The 18,654-nt window shown below is 50.7% G+C and overlaps 2 protein-coding genes across 2 annotated transcripts in view; both read left to right on the forward strand.

Moving 5' to 3' along the window:
* Window positions 1–9,033, forward strand: part of VPS53 (VPS53 subunit of GARP complex) — a 60,116-nt gene extending 51,083 nt beyond the window's left edge. The window contains exons 16-19 of the mRNA XM_025895541.2: window positions 186–255; window positions 2,559–2,696; window positions 5,605–5,709; window positions 6,098–9,033. Of these exons, the coding sequence (XP_025751326.1) occupies window positions 186–255; window positions 2,559–2,696; window positions 5,605–5,709; window positions 6,098–6,268 (484 nt within the window). The 3' untranslated portion in view covers window positions 6,269–9,033. The remainder of the gene's footprint in view (window positions 1–185; window positions 256–2,558; window positions 2,697–5,604; window positions 5,710–6,097) is intronic.
* Window positions 9,034–12,091: 3,058 nt separating this feature from the next.
* Window positions 12,092–17,880, forward strand: RFLNB (refilin B). The gene is given in 5 exon segments (XM_018076805.2): window positions 12,092–12,155; window positions 12,158–12,192; window positions 12,195–12,293; window positions 13,734–13,843; window positions 15,124–17,880. Coding segments are annotated over 5 exon segments (639 nt in total). The 3' UTR covers window positions 15,455–17,880.
* Window positions 17,881–18,654: the final 774 nt, after the last annotated feature.

Genomic DNA, 18,654 nt, shown 5'->3' on the forward strand with positions numbered 1-18,654 from the left:
AATTGTGCCTAGGATTTGGAATTTTTTTATTTAGTGTACCTAACGTGTGTGGAATTAATTTGGGAAGCAGGCACTTGGAGTGTCTCTGTGAAAGCCATCCTGGTTTGGTTTTACCAAACCACAGAAGACTCTGTGACTGCAAATACTCTTATGTAATTGTGTCCTTTTGTATCTCTCCTCTGCAGCTCCTTCATTCCCAAGTTCATTAACCATCTCTTCAAGTGCAAACCTATCAGCATGGTGGGTGCAGAGCAGGTAAGAACAAGTAGGTGCATTAGCTGTCATGTTTTAAGGCTTTTCAGTTCAAGAAATTGAAATTCATCTCCTACCCCTGCCTATGGATTGGGGTCCTGCTTCTCTGTGAGGATGAGGTTTGGGAGAGGCAGGGTTTCATCTGTCCCCTGCACATGCAGCTGCTTCCCTGTGGGCTAAGGAAAAAAAAAAAAAAAAAGAAAAAAAAGCAGAATCGTCCCTAATGGGACCGCCATGAACTTCAAATCAGTGCCTTCAAAGCTGCTTGGGTTTTAGGCATCAAAGATGGTTCTGAGCAGTGTGTGTCTGCAAAATGAAACAGGAGCTTTACATCAAAACCTTCCTCTTCCTTAATGGAAAGCAAATGAGTGAAGCACGGTGCCTGTTCATCTTGTGCGATGAGCAATAACCTAAGAGTGATTAAAGGGAGACTTTTTTAAATAAGCTTCTAAAGTGATTAACCAGCAGTGGGCTTGTGTCTAATGTTAAAAGGTTTTAACATTCCTGTATTGGAATAACAGGCCCAATTTGCTTCTTCAAAGCAGACTGGGAAAGTTTTTTATTAGCCTGATTCCCAGTGAATATATCTCATTAGAAGTGGGACATAGCTTTCTGGGGTTAGGGGTACAGAGGTCTCAGCAGCTGATCTGTGTCTCTCATGTAGGACCCCATTTGCCTTCACATCTTTTGAACCCCCTTGGTCACCCACCACTATCTTTCCATGCCAGTTTCTCCCCTGGTGCAAATGTTGCTGGGGAAGAAGCTTTCCTGGCTTTCCCTGTCCTACACACAGCTTTTCCTGCTGTTTGCTAATAATCATAGTTGAAATCTGGGCACTAGGGTGATATTTACAGAGGTGTTCAGAGCGGGGAATGAGGCCTGTGGGGTTTTGCTTTTTGTGTTTGTCTCTCTGACTTAAAAGCTCTCTGTCTCAACGAGCTTTGTTAGTGAGTTAGCCATGCCAGGGACCTGGAATGGATAACAGGGGGAAACAGTGAGGGGACAGAGCCTGCGAGGGCTGTGCCTATGGGAAAGGCTGCAGAGTGTGCAGAACTCCTATTAGACATAAGAGAGTTTATGTGGGAAAGATATGAATTCCCCAACCGTGGAAATACCTTCCATCTATGGGATCCCTTGTAGACACAGGAATCCAGCTATGCCAGCGTGAGCTGACAGCGGGCTCCAGCATCCTGGGGTGCACAGAGCTGCTCATTTGTGCTGTGGTTTCCTGGCTTCCCAGGATGAGATTGATTGCATTGGTTCTTCTCGTGCAAACCATGAAACAGGCAGCACACAGCAAGGACACGCTGCCGCACATAACGGGGTCCAGATTTGAACCGGCCTGACCTGCCTCTCCTCCTCTGTGGCTCAGTCCTTTGTGTTCAAACTGAATTCCCACATGTGCTGAAGCCAGGTTACTAATGTTCACATTGTTGTGGTGACTGCCAGGGCTTCTGCAGTGCCCATAATGTGTGTCCCTCCAGAACGAGCTTCCACTGGCTCCTGAGAGCCCTTTTTGAGGAGATGCACTGGGTGTGCTCACAGCCCAGCGGGCTCTCACACTCGCTGCTGTGTGAATAGATTGTGCTGCTCTTCCTCTACCTTGATTTCAGCTTTCTGTCCTTCGCTGGTCTTGTCTCTTCTTTGTGCAATCAGAGGAGTGCAGTATTTGGGGTAATTTTGCTCTAAGAAGCCCTTAGCCACAGCATTTTGTCATCAGACAGTGCTGCTCTGTCTGGGTTCAATTTTCGTGGCTGCTGCTTATTTATCTGCTGGTCTGGTAATAAACAACATCCAGGCTGTGAGTATCAGTGTACCGGTGAGTGCAGGATACTGAGCAGCTCTCATTGTAGCTCTGTTGTGTCACAGTTTTTAAGGAAAAAACCCCAATCAAGTGGTTGAGTAAATGCAGAAAACCTGACACTGTGGGTGGCTGGGTGCAGGGGGAAGCTTGGTGTTAGTTCATTTACCCTCAGTATCTAAATCATGATACAGCTACAGGTAATCAAGATTGTTTCACTTTATACTGTCAAGGGGAAGGACTGGAAATCCGTGCCTGATGTGCCAGATGTTGGGCTGCCATAAGTTATTTCCAGTCAGCAGAGCAGTGCTCTGTTAAAACCAACCATGGTGCTGATGTGCAGCCACGATGTCTCCTTGAAGTGTTGTTACGTGGGTAAAAGTCCCAAATACCAGGACTTTTTCCAATGTGAGAAGTGTTAAAACTTTTAAGGATATTGGATTATAGCAGCTAATGGATCTTGGTAAAAGGGGCCTGAATAACTGAGTGTGATTAACTGTTGCAGCTGCTGCTGGACACTCACTCTCTGAAGATGGTTCTCCTGGATCTGCCCTCCATTGGGTCCCAAGTGGTGAGGAAGGCTCCTGCCAGCTACACAAAGATAGTGGTGAAAGGCATGACTCGGGCTGAAATGATCCTGAAGGTAACTCAAGACTTTTGATAACCTGCCAGCCAGACTGCTGGACTGGGAATCGGAGCGAGCGAATTCCAGGGGGCCCTTCCCTTGAATGCAGCAATCTGCAATTGCACATGAACGTATGCGAGCTCGGCCGGGTGCGCTGCCAGCTGCTCTGCAGAACTGGCTCACTCGCCTGGGGTTTGCCCCCACTCTCTTTTAGTATCACATTTTGAGTTTTCATCCTCATTTTTCAAGGTAACCAAGGGCTCAAGTTCTGCTTACTAGGAGAGCTGGGGCACCAGGTTCCCTCAGGAGCTTGTGAAAATCAGAGCTAGCATCCGTGTCTGCCTCAGGGCAAGCCCTGGAGTTCAGGTTACTCCAGGCCTTTGTGCAGACTCCGTCACGCAGGGGAGCCAAGCCGTGCTTGAGTCACCTGTTTACTGTCTAGTGCAACAGCCAGTGCAAACATGTCTGGGTTACTGTATTCACCAGAGCCCTTTTTCATTTTCCAGACCTGGTGCCTGGAAAATGACCCAAAAGCAGTGTGTTGTCTTCGTAAAAAGTAACAAGCAAAGCAATCTCCCCTTCCCAACTGGTGCTAGAGTAAGAAGTTAGGTCCCAGGAGAAGCCACGGGAGCTGTACAGTTGTACCCTCCTGGGTGATGGGATTGTCCCTTGCTCATCAGCAATGCTGTGAAGACATTCCTGTGAGGGAATTAGTGGCACCTGGGGTCAGGCAAGACAGGCAGCTGCCAGCCAGAGCCTCCTGTAAACCTCAGCCAAGGCAAGGGGGGGTGAGGAACCTGAGCTCTCAGTGTTCCCCTGCTGCTCAGTGTGGCTTTGCTCCCATGCCCAAGGTAATGTCACAGCTGAGTTTGCCTTCTGAATTCAGAAATGAGTTCTCCACTTTCATGCCTTTGGAGTAGGATGACTGAGATGTTAGTAAATACATCAAAATAAGTCTAAATTTTCATAGAAATGACCTGAAGAAAAATACCCTGGTTGTGCTAATGGGAGCAGAGAGGGTCAGTGCCTGTTATATACAGAAACAGATCTTTCCTTGGAGCTTGTATGTGAATCAGAAAAGTAATGGAGTTAATTTGTCTGCCCTTAGCATCCCACTGGCTTCATTGAGATGGAGATGAAAGCAGTACAGGGAGTGCCTGGGGCAGGGAGTGCAGGCTGTGGAGTGCTGCTGTCCCCAGGCTGTGCAGCAGCAGTGGCACTGCTGTGTCAGACATCCCGTGCTGGCCCTGCTGCTGCACAAAGCATGTCTGGCCCCAAGTGAGGGCTCTGTGTCAGTGTAACTAGAAATCAAGCAGCAATACCCCCATGGCACTGGGTGCTCCACAGAGCCCCGTGGGATCAGTGGGGATGGGGCTGAAGGGTTGTGTGGGGCAGGTTGGTTAATTGTTGTGGCTGAATAGATCCCTTTCAGCCTTGGTAACCCACACACAGCATTTGGGGCTGGTGCCAGCACCAGTCTCTTGGGTTTGGGAGAGAAGAAAAGGCTCTCAGAAGTGCCTGCTCCTGGTGGACCACCAGTGTTTCTGCAGGAAGGTTTCCTTGCAGGAGCCCAGAGCTCACTGGTCATCGTATGCCTCTCTTGCAATTATGTGCCAATGCAATTATGTGCCCAGGCTTGTACTGGAGCAGCTAATTCAGGAGAAGAATGACTAAGAATCACTGAGCCCGTGGATGGCACGAACAAATTCATTCAGCTGAGCCCCCCAAAGCTCAGATGCAAGAGGGGAGGAGGGTGTCAGGGCGTGCACATCCCGCAGAGCTCTTTCTCTTCTCCTCTGGCCACGGTCTCTGAAGTTCCAGCTTTTCATCTTGGCAGAAGATTTTTACAAGGGCTGTAAATTAAGGATTTATAAGTGTATACATGGCTATGATGTTTCATTGGTCTGAAGTGCAGGGAAAGAAAGAAATGTCTCAGTGACAGAATACAGTGTGGGGTGAGCTGGGTCAATGGAAACATATGGAAATGGTTTTGGAGACAGGGAAGAGTCTGGTCTTGTTCTGTTTCTGCCCTCTGTGTGTGCATGCATTTACACACACACACACATTTTTCCCCAAAAAGATGGTTTTGCTGCCCAGCATTATCAAAAGATGTGTTCTCTGTGGAGCTCACTGCTTATGTAAGGGAAGCACACCAATGAGGGATCATCTTTCCAGCTTTGAGGCTATTTTGATTTTTTTCCTGACTTCTGCCGTTCCTCCTCGGCAGATGTCAGTGAGGGGTTCCCACACAGCATCCCAGTCTCTCCAGAGTGAATGAGAGGAGCTGCACCCAAAGGACAGAGTGGCTGCGTGTGGCCCTGCTCACCCATCGGGTGACATGTCAGCAGCAGCAGGACTGCAGGGCAGGGAGCTCTGGCCCACTCTGCGGATGGAGGGAGTGACCACAGAGTGTTGTCACGTTCCCCTGTGACACGCTGCCTGTCCTGCCTCCAGGCAGAAGGGAGTGAGAGGGACACACAGCCAGAGTGAGGGTCTGGACTGCATCCAGGCTGCCTGATCTCTGGGGACTTTCTGAGTGTCACCACCAGCACTGCCTTTGTCCCCTGAGCAACTCCCCAGCTTGTCTTCCCCATGCAACAAGATAAAATCATGATCTTTGACAATATGCCAGCGCCTGCCAGTCCACAGGCCACAGACAAAGTCCTGCTGCTCTCTGAAATATGATGCACAGCCCCTTGGGTCCAAGCACTGTTGTGCTAAAAGAGACCTGTCCTCCTCCCTGCTCCATACTCTGCTTCTCCTCACTCACCCTTATCTCTCTTACTAGCAGCACGTGCAGCCTCTTTCTTGCTCCTTAAGCATTTTATTCTAGAAGCCAGTCCTGCTGTCACTCCTTGCCCAAGTTGACTGAGCACTGGCTTTAACTCATATTATTTGTCTGATCTCTTTTTTCTCACCTTGGCAGGTGGTGATGGCTCCACATGAACCCCCAGTTGTGTTTGTTGACAATTACATCAAGCTCCTCGCTGATTGCAGCACTGACACATTCCAGAAGATACTTGACATGAAGGTTAGAATCTGTCCAGAGCTTCTGCTCATCCTTTAGTGCTGCAATGAGATCATTGGTGACTTTGTTTCAGTAGCAATACAGAGGGGCTTGGGGGTGGGAAAAGCACTGAAAGGCAAGTTTATTCTCTGTAATCTGAAAGTGTGTAGAGTTACTGAAGAAAACTGAGCTGCTGAAGAAAAGCTTTTCAGTTCACTTCACATGCTTCTGCCTACTCTGGCTCCTGGGGCTGAGCTCAGTTGTCTCAGGATCATCCGGAGGTCTTTGTGCAGCTCTTGGTGGGTGAACAAGGTTGAGCTTTGAAATGGGCTCTCCTGCAGCTACTCCCACGCACACCCACTCCCAGATCAATGAATCCTCACCTCTCATTCCCTGTGCTTTGCTCCTGCAGGGCCTGAAGAGGAGTGAGCAGAGCAGCATGCTGGACCTCTTCCGCCTGCGCCTCCCCGCTCCTCCCCCCGGCGGGGACAGCACCGGCTCCCTGTCACTGAGCGCTCCAACCCCCGAGCAGGAATCCTCTCGGATACGGAAACTGGAGAAACTCATCAAAAAAAGACTCTGAGCGAGCAGAAGGAAACTCTGCTGCTCAGGACGGGCTGCAGTGAGTGGGAGCAGAGCTCGTCAGGCTTGTGATTTACAGTGTGCTGCTGGAAAACCCGTGTCCCGTCACTCCCCATCCCTGTGATCGCTTAACCATCAAATACTGTGACGCTTTCAGACCAAGGAGGAATCTGACCAAGGTGTTTGTCCTTGGCTTAGCAGGAGCAAAACCCAGGACATTGTCAGGTCCACGTGGTGGAGAAAATAGAGGTATCTGGAAGTCAGGAGCTACAGAAGCAGTTTAGGTGGACTCAGAGAATGTCTGGCTGTGATACACTTGGTGTCACAGCTTTTATCCTGGCTGAGCTCCTGCTGCAGCACTGAGGATTTTGCCTGAGAGTTCTGTGTTACTGCTTACTCCCTGCTGCAGAGCTGTTCCTTTGATAGATTATTTATTAGGGGTGAACCAACCCCGTACCATCACCACCACCAAAAAACCCCAGCCCTTTGACAGCTGGGATCCAGGCATCTGCAGCTCCACTGGCTCACTGAGATGCCCAGGAGAGAACCCCAAAGCAGATTTTCCTGCTGCTCCCAGGACAGGCACGCACAAAGCACCGTGAAACAGCAAGTCAAATCCTTTTCAGAACAAGGGGAAAGGGCTGAATTAATGCCTTCTGCACCTTGGCAAACCTCCTGCCAGCCCAGCCGGCAGCCTGGGTCGCTGTTACAGTTTAAAGGCCAAACAGGACATCTGCAGAGCCCGGCTCCAGCTGCTTGTTATTTCTCTGGCGTGTGCTGGGCTCGCCCGCTGTCCCCGATGGGAGTTCCCATCCAGCATCTCTCCCTCTCTCCACAAAGAGCCCTTCATGGAGCAAGTGTCAAACAGCACCAGCCCCTCGGTGTGTCCCGAGCAGGGGTGTGCCCCTTTGGCACCTTCACTGCCCTGCAAGGAGAGGTGCTGGAAATGTTGGCTCTGACTGGGAGCCAGGGCTGCTTCCTGGGACAGGAGCCTTGCACCAGCCTCAGCCTTCAAGGCCCTTCCTCTCCTCCTCGGCTTCTGAGCTTCAGCTTGCACCAGTGCAGAGAGGAGGAGAACCAGGGGTGAAATACTTGGATAACCCAGGCCCCTCTTCCTGGGGCCCAGCTCCTGGCTCCCAGCCACAAAGCCAGTGTGGAGCAGGGGTGGATGCTTCCTCAAGGAGTCTCCATTCAGGGGGGCATCACCTTGTTGTTAACACTGCTGGATTTCTTCCCAGATTCCTCTGTACCCTGTTTGGAGGACTTTGAAGGCATATGCCCAAGGATTGAATCCCCTGTGGGTGTAGAGGCAGATCGACCAGTCGTGCCTGTGTTATTTAACTCAAGCTTCACTTGCATGTGCAGGAAAGAGAAGTCCTGTACCAGTTTGGTGGGTGAGGAAGGACCATGCTGTCAGATGCCTTCCTGGGAGGGTCATGTTTCCCACCAGGGAAAGTTTGGGCCTTAGGACTGTATTTATTAGGGGCTGTGTTCACAGGGATTGTAATACTCACTGCTGCACATCAGGGAGGGGGGATTAGACTCCAGGAATATGAGCTCCATCCACCCAAACCCAGAGTTTCACTGGTTTAAGTGAGGGAGGAAGTGAAAAGAGGAATCCTTGAGTAAGGCAAAACCTGAGCTCATGCTGTTTGTGCATCAAACATGATGCACAGACATGAGCCCTCTTGAGCATAGGCTGCTCCCCGTGGCTATGGGAGGGCAAACTCGGTGCCTGGTTGGTAAAATCCCGTCCTCCCTTTGCACAGCAGCAGGTGAGTGTATGTGAACAGGCAGGATTTGGTCACAGAGTTCAAGCAGAAGGAGTAAACCCACAGAGATGCAACCCTCACCAGTCAGGTTTTGTAATGCTGCTCAGACCCAGCTGCTGCTGCATCAGGGTGTGCACTAACAAGTATGTTAACAAAAACTCTTCAGGGTGTATTTTCAGGGGTCCCTGGGCTTGGCCCTGGCTGTGTGGGAGCTCAGCTGCAGGGCACAGTCCCACCAGAGCAGCAGTAACAGCACCTGTGGGGAGGGACAGCAGTTTCTCATCACTCCAGTTTTACAAACCTGCTGTTGCCTCGTTTATTTCCTCTTCTGATTTCACACTGGGTGACAAAAGAAGGAACGGTTTGAAAGCATGTCAGGGCTCTGAACAGCTGTTCCCCAAGGACAGATTATCTCAAGGTGCATGTGCAGGATGGCTCATGTGTTATCACTTTGCATAGCCAGGGAGGAGGGAACATGGGTTTGCAGAGATTCATTATTCCCAGGGGGGGATGAATAATTTATTTTAGATGAATTTGTCTTTGCTTTTTCTAAGGATAAGGCTCTAACTAAATTATGAATAGCTGAAGACGATGTTGAAGTTATCATTGCGGGTCTTTCCCAAAGGCTTCCCCTGTTTCATTCTCTGCACTTCATTCTGTAGATAAGAGGAAATAAAAGGAGAAATGAATTTTTAGTTTCAGCCTTTGAAGAATGCTACAGGGCTGGGTGTTCAGAGTTCCACTTTTAGAGAGCAAATCCACAGTTTTCTACTTTCATTGTAAGGGTTTTGTGCCCCTGGCTCTTGGATGTTTATCAGATTTGGCAGGTCTCTATGTGTGTGTTTGCTCTTTGGGTTTTACATGTCTGGGGAATAAAGGATGATTATTTGTTTTCTGTATACAATGCCACTTTTTATGGTTTCGGGCCAAAGTGTAATTCTGGCTGTATGTCGGGGTGTGACACTAAAATGAATTAAATGGTTACTGATGTTCATTGCTGGGTGTTTTCTGTGCTGCTGCCACACAGCAAACCCCAGTGGCCGGGACGGACCTCACCCAAAGACACCCCTTCTGTCTGCCTTGCTCGCTTCCTGCAGCTCCTCTCTTCTGCCTTTTCCACCCTCTGCCATTCCAGCAGCGTCCGCAGGAGCTCCCCATGTGGGCGGTTCAGCACAACTGACCTTGTGCCCCTAAATAATCACATCATTTCTGGTGACTGTGGCTACGGCAGAGATTTCTGAGACCTCCTCATTTTTCCCTTGAAATTAATTAATAGGTAGTGCCTTTTTCCACGCTCTGCATGACGCTGGAGCCGTTTCTTTCGCTGGGAGAATTAATGACTCATTTGCTTTTCTCCTGCCGGTCCTGCCCCCTCCGCCCTTGGGCAGGAGCAGCCTGCGCCGGGCGACGGGTGTTTATTTCTTTCACCAGATTTACAGCCGGGATTTCGAGCATCCCAGTGACGATGTCCAAGCCTCCCTGAGCCTTTCCTTGGCTCGTGGCTCGGCCATCCGTGAGGGCGGTGGCGGCAGGGCTGTAAAAGCTGATCAGACCTCAGCGGCTCCAGCGATGTGCCGTCAGCGTTCATCCCTGCAGCCGGACCACTCCCAGGGCTCCCGTCAATCCCAGGGCTTGGCAGCTCGCTGTGAGCACAGCTCTGTGCCACAGGGAGCGGCCTGGCATTTCCCATCGTTTGGAAGTAACTTTCCATCGTTGTCAAATAACGTGGGATCCTCTTGATTTGCTTCTCCCACTGACGGCCCCCCGGGGTGTCTGTGCTTCAGGTGCTTATCGAGCTGAGCGCTCCTGGCCCGGTGGAAAGACCTTTATGGAAGGAGGATCTTGATAAGAGACTCTTATCTGCCCTGTCCCACCTGTGCGTGGGCAGGTAAAAAGTAAATAATGTGGACAAACTGGCTGTGATGTACAGAGGAAAAGATTTCCAATGTCATCAGGGATGGCACAGATCGGTACAGTTTGAGAGGCTTTCCAAGAGGGCAGAGTACACATCCTGAAAAGCAGAGCCCCTGTACACAGTGACTCAGTGGTAGGAGAGTTATCAAGCAGTTAAAATTCTGGTTAAACATTCCCTTTTCATCCTGGCAGGCGGATTTGCAGATCTGGATGTTGCTGCTGTGGGAGATCCTCGGGTGGGCAGAGCCCCCACGGCTGCTCAAACACCTCCATTCACCTGCCAAGTCCGGAAATGAGAGCCTGGAAGGGCACAAAAAATTGTCCTTTGTGTCAAGCCATGCCGGAGTGGGAGGTTTTCTGCTGGTAAATAAGGAGGAGAAAGATTTCCAGAAGCCTGTGGGACTCTGCTCATCCCACAGGCACGGCCGGCTGCAGCCTCATGCAGCTCCTCAGGCTCTGAGAGCCCTCTCATTCAGACCCTGATCCCCACGGGAGTGGCTGTGGGGACACCCACAGCCCTTGGAGGTGACTGCTGGAATGTGCCACAAGTTCCCTCCCTTCTTAATTGCACTTAGTGGGTTGTTGGCAGTGCAGGTTTTCACCCAGGAGCTGCACAGCAGCTCTGAAATCATTATTGTGTTCATCTGGAAACTGCTCCAGTGCCTTCTGAGGCGTCTAATTTCATAAAGGGCTTTTATGGGAGATTTTGGAGCCAGGAGTGGTCAGCTTTCCCATTGTTTGCAGAGACCAGCATCTCTTTTTTGGGGATACATTTAAATCAAAAGGAAGAAAACACCTGTCCAGCACATTTGCTCAGACTCCAAAAATCTCAGTCAAGATTTTTAATGTTCTTTTTCTTTCCATCTGCATTTTTCAGCGAAGACAAACAGCCTCATAGTATTTCTTCAAAGGAATGTAAATTCCTTGAGGAAGTCTCCGGAGTTCCCAGCACCGCATAGCTGCAAACCACAGACGCCTACGGCTGAAAGTTCTGCTCTGCTTTTAATTTCGGGGCAGGGAAGGAATTTTTTTTTTCAGAGGTTTGGGTTCACTTGTGCTGGGCCCGTCAGGCCAGACTGCTGGTTTCTGCACAGGGGAGTGTTGACTTTGGCCGGCTGCAGACAGTTCTTTCCCTCCACAAGAGTATTCCCCCACCGAATCTGATGACACGGCGCAATTATTTCATTAGGATTTTCCAAAAAAGGTTCCCTCGGTCTCCTCTAGTGCTAGAAAGGCCTTTTCCTTCTGTTCTCTTATTTCGGCTTCGGCAGCTTTGCCTGAAAAATGCAATTAGGGAAGGCAGCGCTGCTGCCTGAGTCTGAGTCCCTGGGAGGGGGGAGTGAGAAAGAGCAGCCTGAAGGGAAAACTTTGGGGGTTTAACCAGGCTGCTAAAACCTCCTGCAGACCCCTGCTGTTGGGGAAAGCACCACTGGAGGTGGGGACAGCCCAGCAGGGTCCGGCAGCTCTTTCAGTGCTCCACAAAATCCGTGCTGGCACAGGAAAGGGCAAGGCATTGGGACAGTTGGACCAGGGATGTGTTGGGGCTGGTTTCACAGAATCACAGAATCGAGTAGGGTGGAAAAAACCTCTTGAGATCATCGAGGCCAGCCTCTGAACACCACCTTGTCACTGGCATTGAGTGCCACGTCCGGTCCTCCCTTAAACACCTCATGGGACGGTGCCCCCACCACCTCCCTGGGCAGCCCGTTCCAATGCCTAATTCCACACGGCTGGGGCCGGAGCGATGGGGCAGGGATGCAGGACGGGGTACGGGGATGGAGGCACCGGGAGGGCAGGGACACTGGGAAGACAGGGGAGCACGAGGAGAACGGGGGCCCCGGGAAGACCGGTAGAACTTGGAGGACGGGGGGGCAAACTGGAGGACGAGGGGAAGCGGGAGCACAGGGAGAACTCGGTACACCGGTGGGACGGGGGCACCGGTGGGACACGGGGACACCGGTGGGACACGGGAACACCGGTGGGATCCGGGCCGGGGCCCGCCCCGCCCCTGCCGTGTCCCCGCCCCGGCCCCGCGGCCGCCCCGCCCGCGCCGCCGCCGCCGGGCGCAGCCGGCGCAGGGAGCGGAGCGGGGACCGGCGGGCAGGGGCCGGGCCGGGGCAGGGACCGGCGGCTCCGCCATGGTGGGGCGGCTCAGCCTGCGGGAGGTGCCCGACCTCCCGGACATGAGGAAGCGGGGCGACTCCGGCTCGACAGCCCCGACTCCGGGCTGCCCCCAGCCCCGGGCCCGCGCCCCCGCCCTGGCTCCTCTCCTCGGGCAGCCCCGACCGCGCCGCCGCCAACGGGCTGCCGGAGCCCGACCCGCCCGCGCCCTCCGCCGCGGTGAGTACCGGCCCGGCCGCCCCTCGCTGTGTCCCGGGGCCGCCGGACCCTCCCGCCGGGGCCGCGGGGCAGGTGCCGGGCCCCCCGGGGAGCGGAGGAGCCGCTGCCCCTCGCACCCCGCCGGGATGCACCGCCCGGGACCCCGCGCTGTCGGCCCCGGCCGCGCTCCGGGCCCCGCAGCATCCCGTTGGGAAAGGGGGGTGGAAACCCGCGGGGGTTACCGGCGGGTCGGCGTGGGAATGGGTTGGGAATAACCGCCCCTGGTTTCCCTCCTTTTCACCGGCCTCTCCGGCCGCTTTCGTATCCCTTAAGAGACCTGCACCGGGAGGGATCCCTCCCGGAACCGGGGTCGCGTCAGGGATCCCTTTTACAATGCCTCCAGCTCTGGGGTTGGTTCTTGGTGCAAGGGAATCCCTGTCCCTCCTGCCCCAGGTCGGGGTTGGGACAGGTTTGCAATATGTCTTTGAAAATCCCTGCAGAAAGTGAACTCCCGTTGTTCCACAGTGACCCAGAGTAGGAAGTTTGTGTATAAACTTTGGTTTCAGTTAATAGTATCAGATAGATATGTGCTGGTTTTTTACCAAATGGGTTTTGGATGTGAACGCTGAGCTGTTGTTACAAGTACTTTGGAAACTGCAGATTTAGAGGGAAAATCCCTTTTCTACAGGGGTGCTGCTGTGAGATTGGAAAAGGCCATAGGAGAATTGTGAGTTGAACCAGAGAGATGCTCACAGCCCCCTTGCCCCTCGTTAGTAAGCACATGTGCAGAGGTGGCTTCAAAAGCACAAGCCAGTTGGGTTCCTTCCCTTTGGGGCCACTTTGGGCTGTGGGACGTTGCCGGGCCGGTGTCTGCTCATGGCTCTGGGTGTCCAGGAGAGGAGCACAGGGAAAGTCCATGAATCACCGCTCAGTGGGAATGAGTTAATCCTTCCCTACGTGCTGTGTGTGAATTAGGTTGGATTTAATGCCTTCAAATAGGAGCCAGGGCGTAGCTGTGAAAGGAGGAGGTTGCTCACGGGAGATGCCCTGCGATGGTTTCCTGTCCGTGGGTGTATCGGATGAATCCGGCAAGGAGGGAGCTCTCATACACCCGTGTAATGTTAGCTATAAACTGAGCGTGGGCTCATGCAGGGAACAGACTACAGTTCATGCTGCAGAAGCTACGCTGCGCTGAGGGGTTGTGCTCCTCTCCTGTTTCCCGGAGTGGCTCCTCTGAATTAAGCTCCCAGAGTTAGGACCTTGCCTTCAAACATGCCCCTTGCCATCTCCTGGATGCTGTAGACCAGTGTGGACTCAGGCCTGTGGGATGCACCTGTAGGCACCTCTTGGACTAGCAGATCCTCCTGCACATAAATGTGAACCTCAATACCAAGGGATAAATAAATGTCTTTTATTGAGAATACACTGAATTGTAACATAAAACTTTTGCATTTTTTGCAGAATTCCGTGTTCTCCCCCAGCCCTGTTCTCTCCAGCTGCCCTCCAAGATTGTGTCCCTTATCCTTTGGCGAAGGAGTTGAGTTTGACCCTTTACCACCAAAGGAAATAAGGTAAATACTGTGTTACAGTCATCTCATTTTGAAGGAGTCACAGGAGATAGCACGTAAAGGAGCAGTTAGGCCTTATCAGTGCCTGTGAGTCAAGTTAATTTATTTGCAGAGCTATTGTTCACCGCAGCTGTACATTCCTGGACCTGGACATTTGTACAGGCTGAAGGAGTGTTCAGCTTCTTTTAATCCCACCCATATGGTTGGGTTTGGTTTTTTTTTTTTTCCAGGAAGACTTTCTTGTATTTTACTTTCCTGCTTTGATTTCCTTGCACTGCTCCAAAGTTGCCTTTCAACTGATTAACCAGAAGGTAATCATGAGGGAAGAGCTTCAAAGTTCTTTCTAGGACTGTTTTATTAGAGGAAAGGAATTTTGCTCTTGTAACCTCATGGTTTGATAATAAGCACTTTCTATCTTAACAGCTGTGGCTGGTTGTGTGAAATAAAAGGAAAGGTAATATTCAGAGGAGTGCATAATTATTTTTTTTAATGCACTGCATCGCTTCACAGCCTGTGAATTATTCCTTTGAACATCATGATTTGCAGTAATGAGAAATGAAGGCTCCCAGTTGATGACTGTGCAAGCAGAGCTGGGCTGATAAAATCAAACGGAAGCCTAATGCAGGGGAGGGTAGGAAGAATTATGTCCTGGTGTGGGGAAGGAACCTGTGCTGTGGCTGGAACTGGAGGCAGTTAGCACTGTGAAAAAGCCAACACAGAGTTGTCACAGTGTGAAGGAGATGAAAACTTTCTGTTGCAGTCCAGGCACAGGGGATTTTCTCACCAGCAGAGATTGGTGTGCAAAGTGAAGTATTTTCCTGTCAGTTGAATCTTCACAAGTTTGTCTTCAGAGAGTGCCCCGTGCTGGGAGTGATAGCAAAGAACTCCCACGTGACTCCTGGCAGAGCAAAACTGAGAAGATAATGTGTGCTTCCATGGACTTGGCACTCCGAGGAGTCAGGATGTTTATGTGCAAAGCCTAAATGTGGATCTGGGCCCCTGGGTTTAGGAATCTGAAGGAGGTTTGTAGGTTCAGAGGGCTCAGGGTTAAAATGATGTACCCAAGGATTGAGAAGGCGTTTGTTAGTGCTGGCAGCTGGGCTGAACAGTGACAGTTCTGGGTGTGCTGCTAACGTAAGGCAAATGTGTGAGTAAGACACCAGCAGGCGTTTCTTGCGTGGTGTGGCAGGTTCGGGGCTGAGGAGCCACCCTGGTGCTGTGCTGCAGAAAACACACCCTGCTGCTGCAGAGCCGAGCTCACACACGTGCCTCTCGTGTTTCAGGTACACGTCCTCCGTGAGATACGACTCGGAGAAGCACTTCATCGACGACGTCTACATGCCCGTGGGCTTGAGCGTGTCCTCCTGCAGCCAGACGGTGATCTGCGTCCCCAACTGCACGTGGCGCAGCTACAAGTCAGAGGTGCACTTCGAGCCCCGCAACAAGCCCCGGCGCTTCACCAGCACCACCATCATCTACCCGAAGCACGCCAAGACTGTGTACACCACCACGCTGGATTACAACTGCCGCAAGACCACGCGGCGGTTCCTGTCCAGCATAGAGCTGGAAACCTCGGAGTGCCTCGGGAACGACTGCGTCCTGGATGGTTGCTGACTGCCGGCCTCCTCCCTTGCTCTGATCCATCCCGGCCCCACCTAACGTACTGTGCTAACTCCACTAAGCTAAAGCGGGTACAGACCCTCCTTCCCAGCTCTAAATTCCTGCTTTAAGCATCAGAGCGGCCCGAAACGCAGTTTTCTTGTGGGAACACAACTTAGTAAGGGACTTGTTTCTTCGCCTCCAAAGCCGTGAGTTCCCTCCCCTTCCCCGCAGTGCAGTAATCAGGTGAAAATAACGGGAGGTATTTTACCAGAGGAAAAGCTGACAGGTAAGAAAGAACGTGGAATAGTGCCTGGCAGAATTTGTGCCCCATTTGATGCTTTGGGGTGATGCACAAAAATGAGGGCAGTTCACTCTCTTGCAGAGAATCTACCCGGTCATTTGGTTGCAGGTAGCCAGAGCTGTCAGTCATTTCAGTTTAGATGGCGAGAGTGCTTTCTCTAGAAGGACCATCTCCTGGAAATTCCTGGAAAAAGCTAACAGAAAAATCCGGAATTCTGAATTTAACAGGTACAAAAGCACTATCACATGGCTTTCATGTCTTGGTTGAAGGCATAAATTGGAAAGAAGAGGAATTCTGAGTAGCGCAGGAGATAAACTGCTTTTGCAGCTTCAGGCAAATTCGGGCAATTCCAATTCTTTGGATGAACAGCGCGAGGTATCCTCTGTTCTTACAACTTCAGCAGCGCAGTTGTCCGTGCAACACACACTTGTGTGAGCGTAGCAGGACTTGTACCAAAGATTAAAATTATCCAGGTTAAAAAACCATCCCCGTGTTGTTGGAGAGTCGGGCCTTGACAACGCGGAGGTGGAAAAACCGCAAGTGCCTTGTTTTTACCGACATGGAACTGTCTGCTCTGAGGGAGCTCTAACCAGGCAGGTTTCAGATAATGTTTACACAGGGACCCAGAACGGCAAAGGAGGTGCTGGGATGGGGTGTGGGACGCTGTCGTGGCGGGGGTTGTGAGGAGGTCGATGGCAGCAAAGGACGGGCAGGTTTTTAGCGCGTAGCGAAATCCAGGGCTGTAGCTCTGCTTCCCATTGAGCTTCTCTGTGTCCTCGCTGGACTTTGGTATCCGGGATGTCACTGGAGTGGGGTAGCCTGTCTGTAGGTGCCGAATAACCCCTCCAGTCCCAAGTGCATGCTGATTTGGGGACCAAAGGGAATAGCTTCAGGCACCATGAACGTCTGTCTGGATGTTGTGTACGTTAGTTTATCGTGTGCTTTGATGGGAATAAGACGGAGGGGTTTCCTTCTTTTCCCAGATTTTTTTTCCCTGTACTGATGGAGCGCAGTGTAGTGTGGAGAGCATCTGCTTTGGGGGGCATGGGTTACATGGGGAGCAGTGGCCTGGAAACACCTGGTCGGCTTGTCTTAGCTGGGCACAGCTTTTCCACGTGTTGCAAAACTCCTCTGAGGTGTGGGTCACTCTGTGGTGCAACACCAGTCCTGGAGCTGCTTTTAAGGAGGATTTGGGTAGTGCATGGCCCCAAGGGTGAGTTTTGTCAGTGGTGAGTTAAACCTCGGGAGCCTGTTCTTGAGCTGTACTTAACACGTTTGTGCAAGTGCGATGAGTGGTGTGGAAGTGCAATCCAGGGAACAGAAACGATTTGGGAGAAGAAGAATGCAGCAGGAAGGAAGCCTTCAGTTTGTATAGTTTGGGTTGGTTTTTTTTTTTGTTGTTGTTGTCATGGTTTTTTACTTATTTATTAGCTCAGAACAGAACATCCTTAACCTTTGGTACTTGCCTCTGAGATCCCAAACCAGCTCCAGGGGGACAGAGGACACAGTCAGGTAGGCAGCGCTCCGGAGTTAAGAGCAGCACGATGTTGTTATTAAACATGTTGGTTTCAGACTACAGTACGGAGGAGATGTGTCTTAGGTTCATGTTGCAATTCCCCCCTAAATGTTGCCCCAAGATGTACTTGTGGTGCAACGGAAGGCACAACTCACCCCGGAGCGTGCGGGGTTTCCAACGGACAGAATCCCCTGTGGGAAAGCTGTTGCACCGTTGCTTTGCTGCTCCTTGTACCTTGCTCCAGAAACATCTGGTTGGACAGGGGACACTGGAAGGACGTGGACCCTGAATTGCTCTGACAACGCTCTTCCAGTGAATTCGTTTGCAGGAGGTCTAAGAGGAGGTGGTTTTAAGTTGTAATCATTAGTTGTCCCTAGTTAGAAACAAAAGGACCCTTAGGCTATAAAGCACCTGATTTTTATAAAGCAAGCAAACTTAAATATGTATCTCTTAAACATATTTTAATTGGTAGAGATACCTTTTAAATTATTTATGTTCCAACATTTGCAAAGCTCTGATTAGCTCTCTGCAAGTGTTCTGATGTCTGTGATGTTTCTCACCCCCTCCTTCTGACTTTCAATTTGTCTTTTACTTCATTGGTAATAAATGATCTGAAAACCATCCTGTGGGGAAGTCTCTTTATTTTTCATTCAAAGCTTTTCAGTGTTTATTGTGGTAGTTACTTAGAAATAAATACATAATATGTCTTGCCAATCCCAGCTCCCCTCCTTTCTCTTCTGTCATGTGTTACTGTTGTTTACATATTCTGGGAGGGTGTTTCCTATATAAAACTCTCTATATTAAAAAAAAAACCCAAACCAATGCCAAATGTTGTGGCTTTGTCAGTTTAGTAAGACACTGATTAAGTGCTTTGAAGACAGCTGAAAATCCTCTCCAGTACGTGTTTGAGCCGTTCATCTGGTACAGTTTTATTTTTAAAGAGAGTTTCTGGTATGGATTTCAGCATATCCTACAAGTGAAGAACTAATCCCTTTCAAATATAACACGTATTTAACCGGGCGGGAATTTATTTTTAAAATGTCGATGCTCAAACGCTACATTAATAAACACAGCATAAAAATAAGACTGAAATGTGTTACACATTAAACTTTACAGAAACAAAATAGGAGGTTATAAACTATTGCGTTGAGAGAAACGCTGTGGTGTTTTTCTGGATGCTTAATCTGTTCTTCCAACCTTTCTGAATTTGCAGGCGTGCTGATTTTGTTAGTGACTCCGGCAGGGTAGGAGCGGATGCAATTGAACATCAGCTAATTAATTCCTAATGGGATTTTTTTTTTTGCTTACTTTTTATTGTTCATCTGGTTATCTGCCTGCGAGAAGCTCCAGAGTTGCACGTAATGACATTATTGGAATCTGGGGAGCTGTGAAGCC

The sequence above is a fragment of the Manacus vitellinus genome, unplaced genomic scaffold (genome assembly GCF_001715985.3).
Source record: "Manacus vitellinus isolate BGI_N305 unplaced genomic scaffold, ASM171598v3 scaffold_32_pilon, whole genome shotgun sequence".
NCBI classification, from domain to species: domain Eukaryota; kingdom Metazoa; phylum Chordata; class Aves; order Passeriformes; family Pipridae; genus Manacus; species Manacus vitellinus.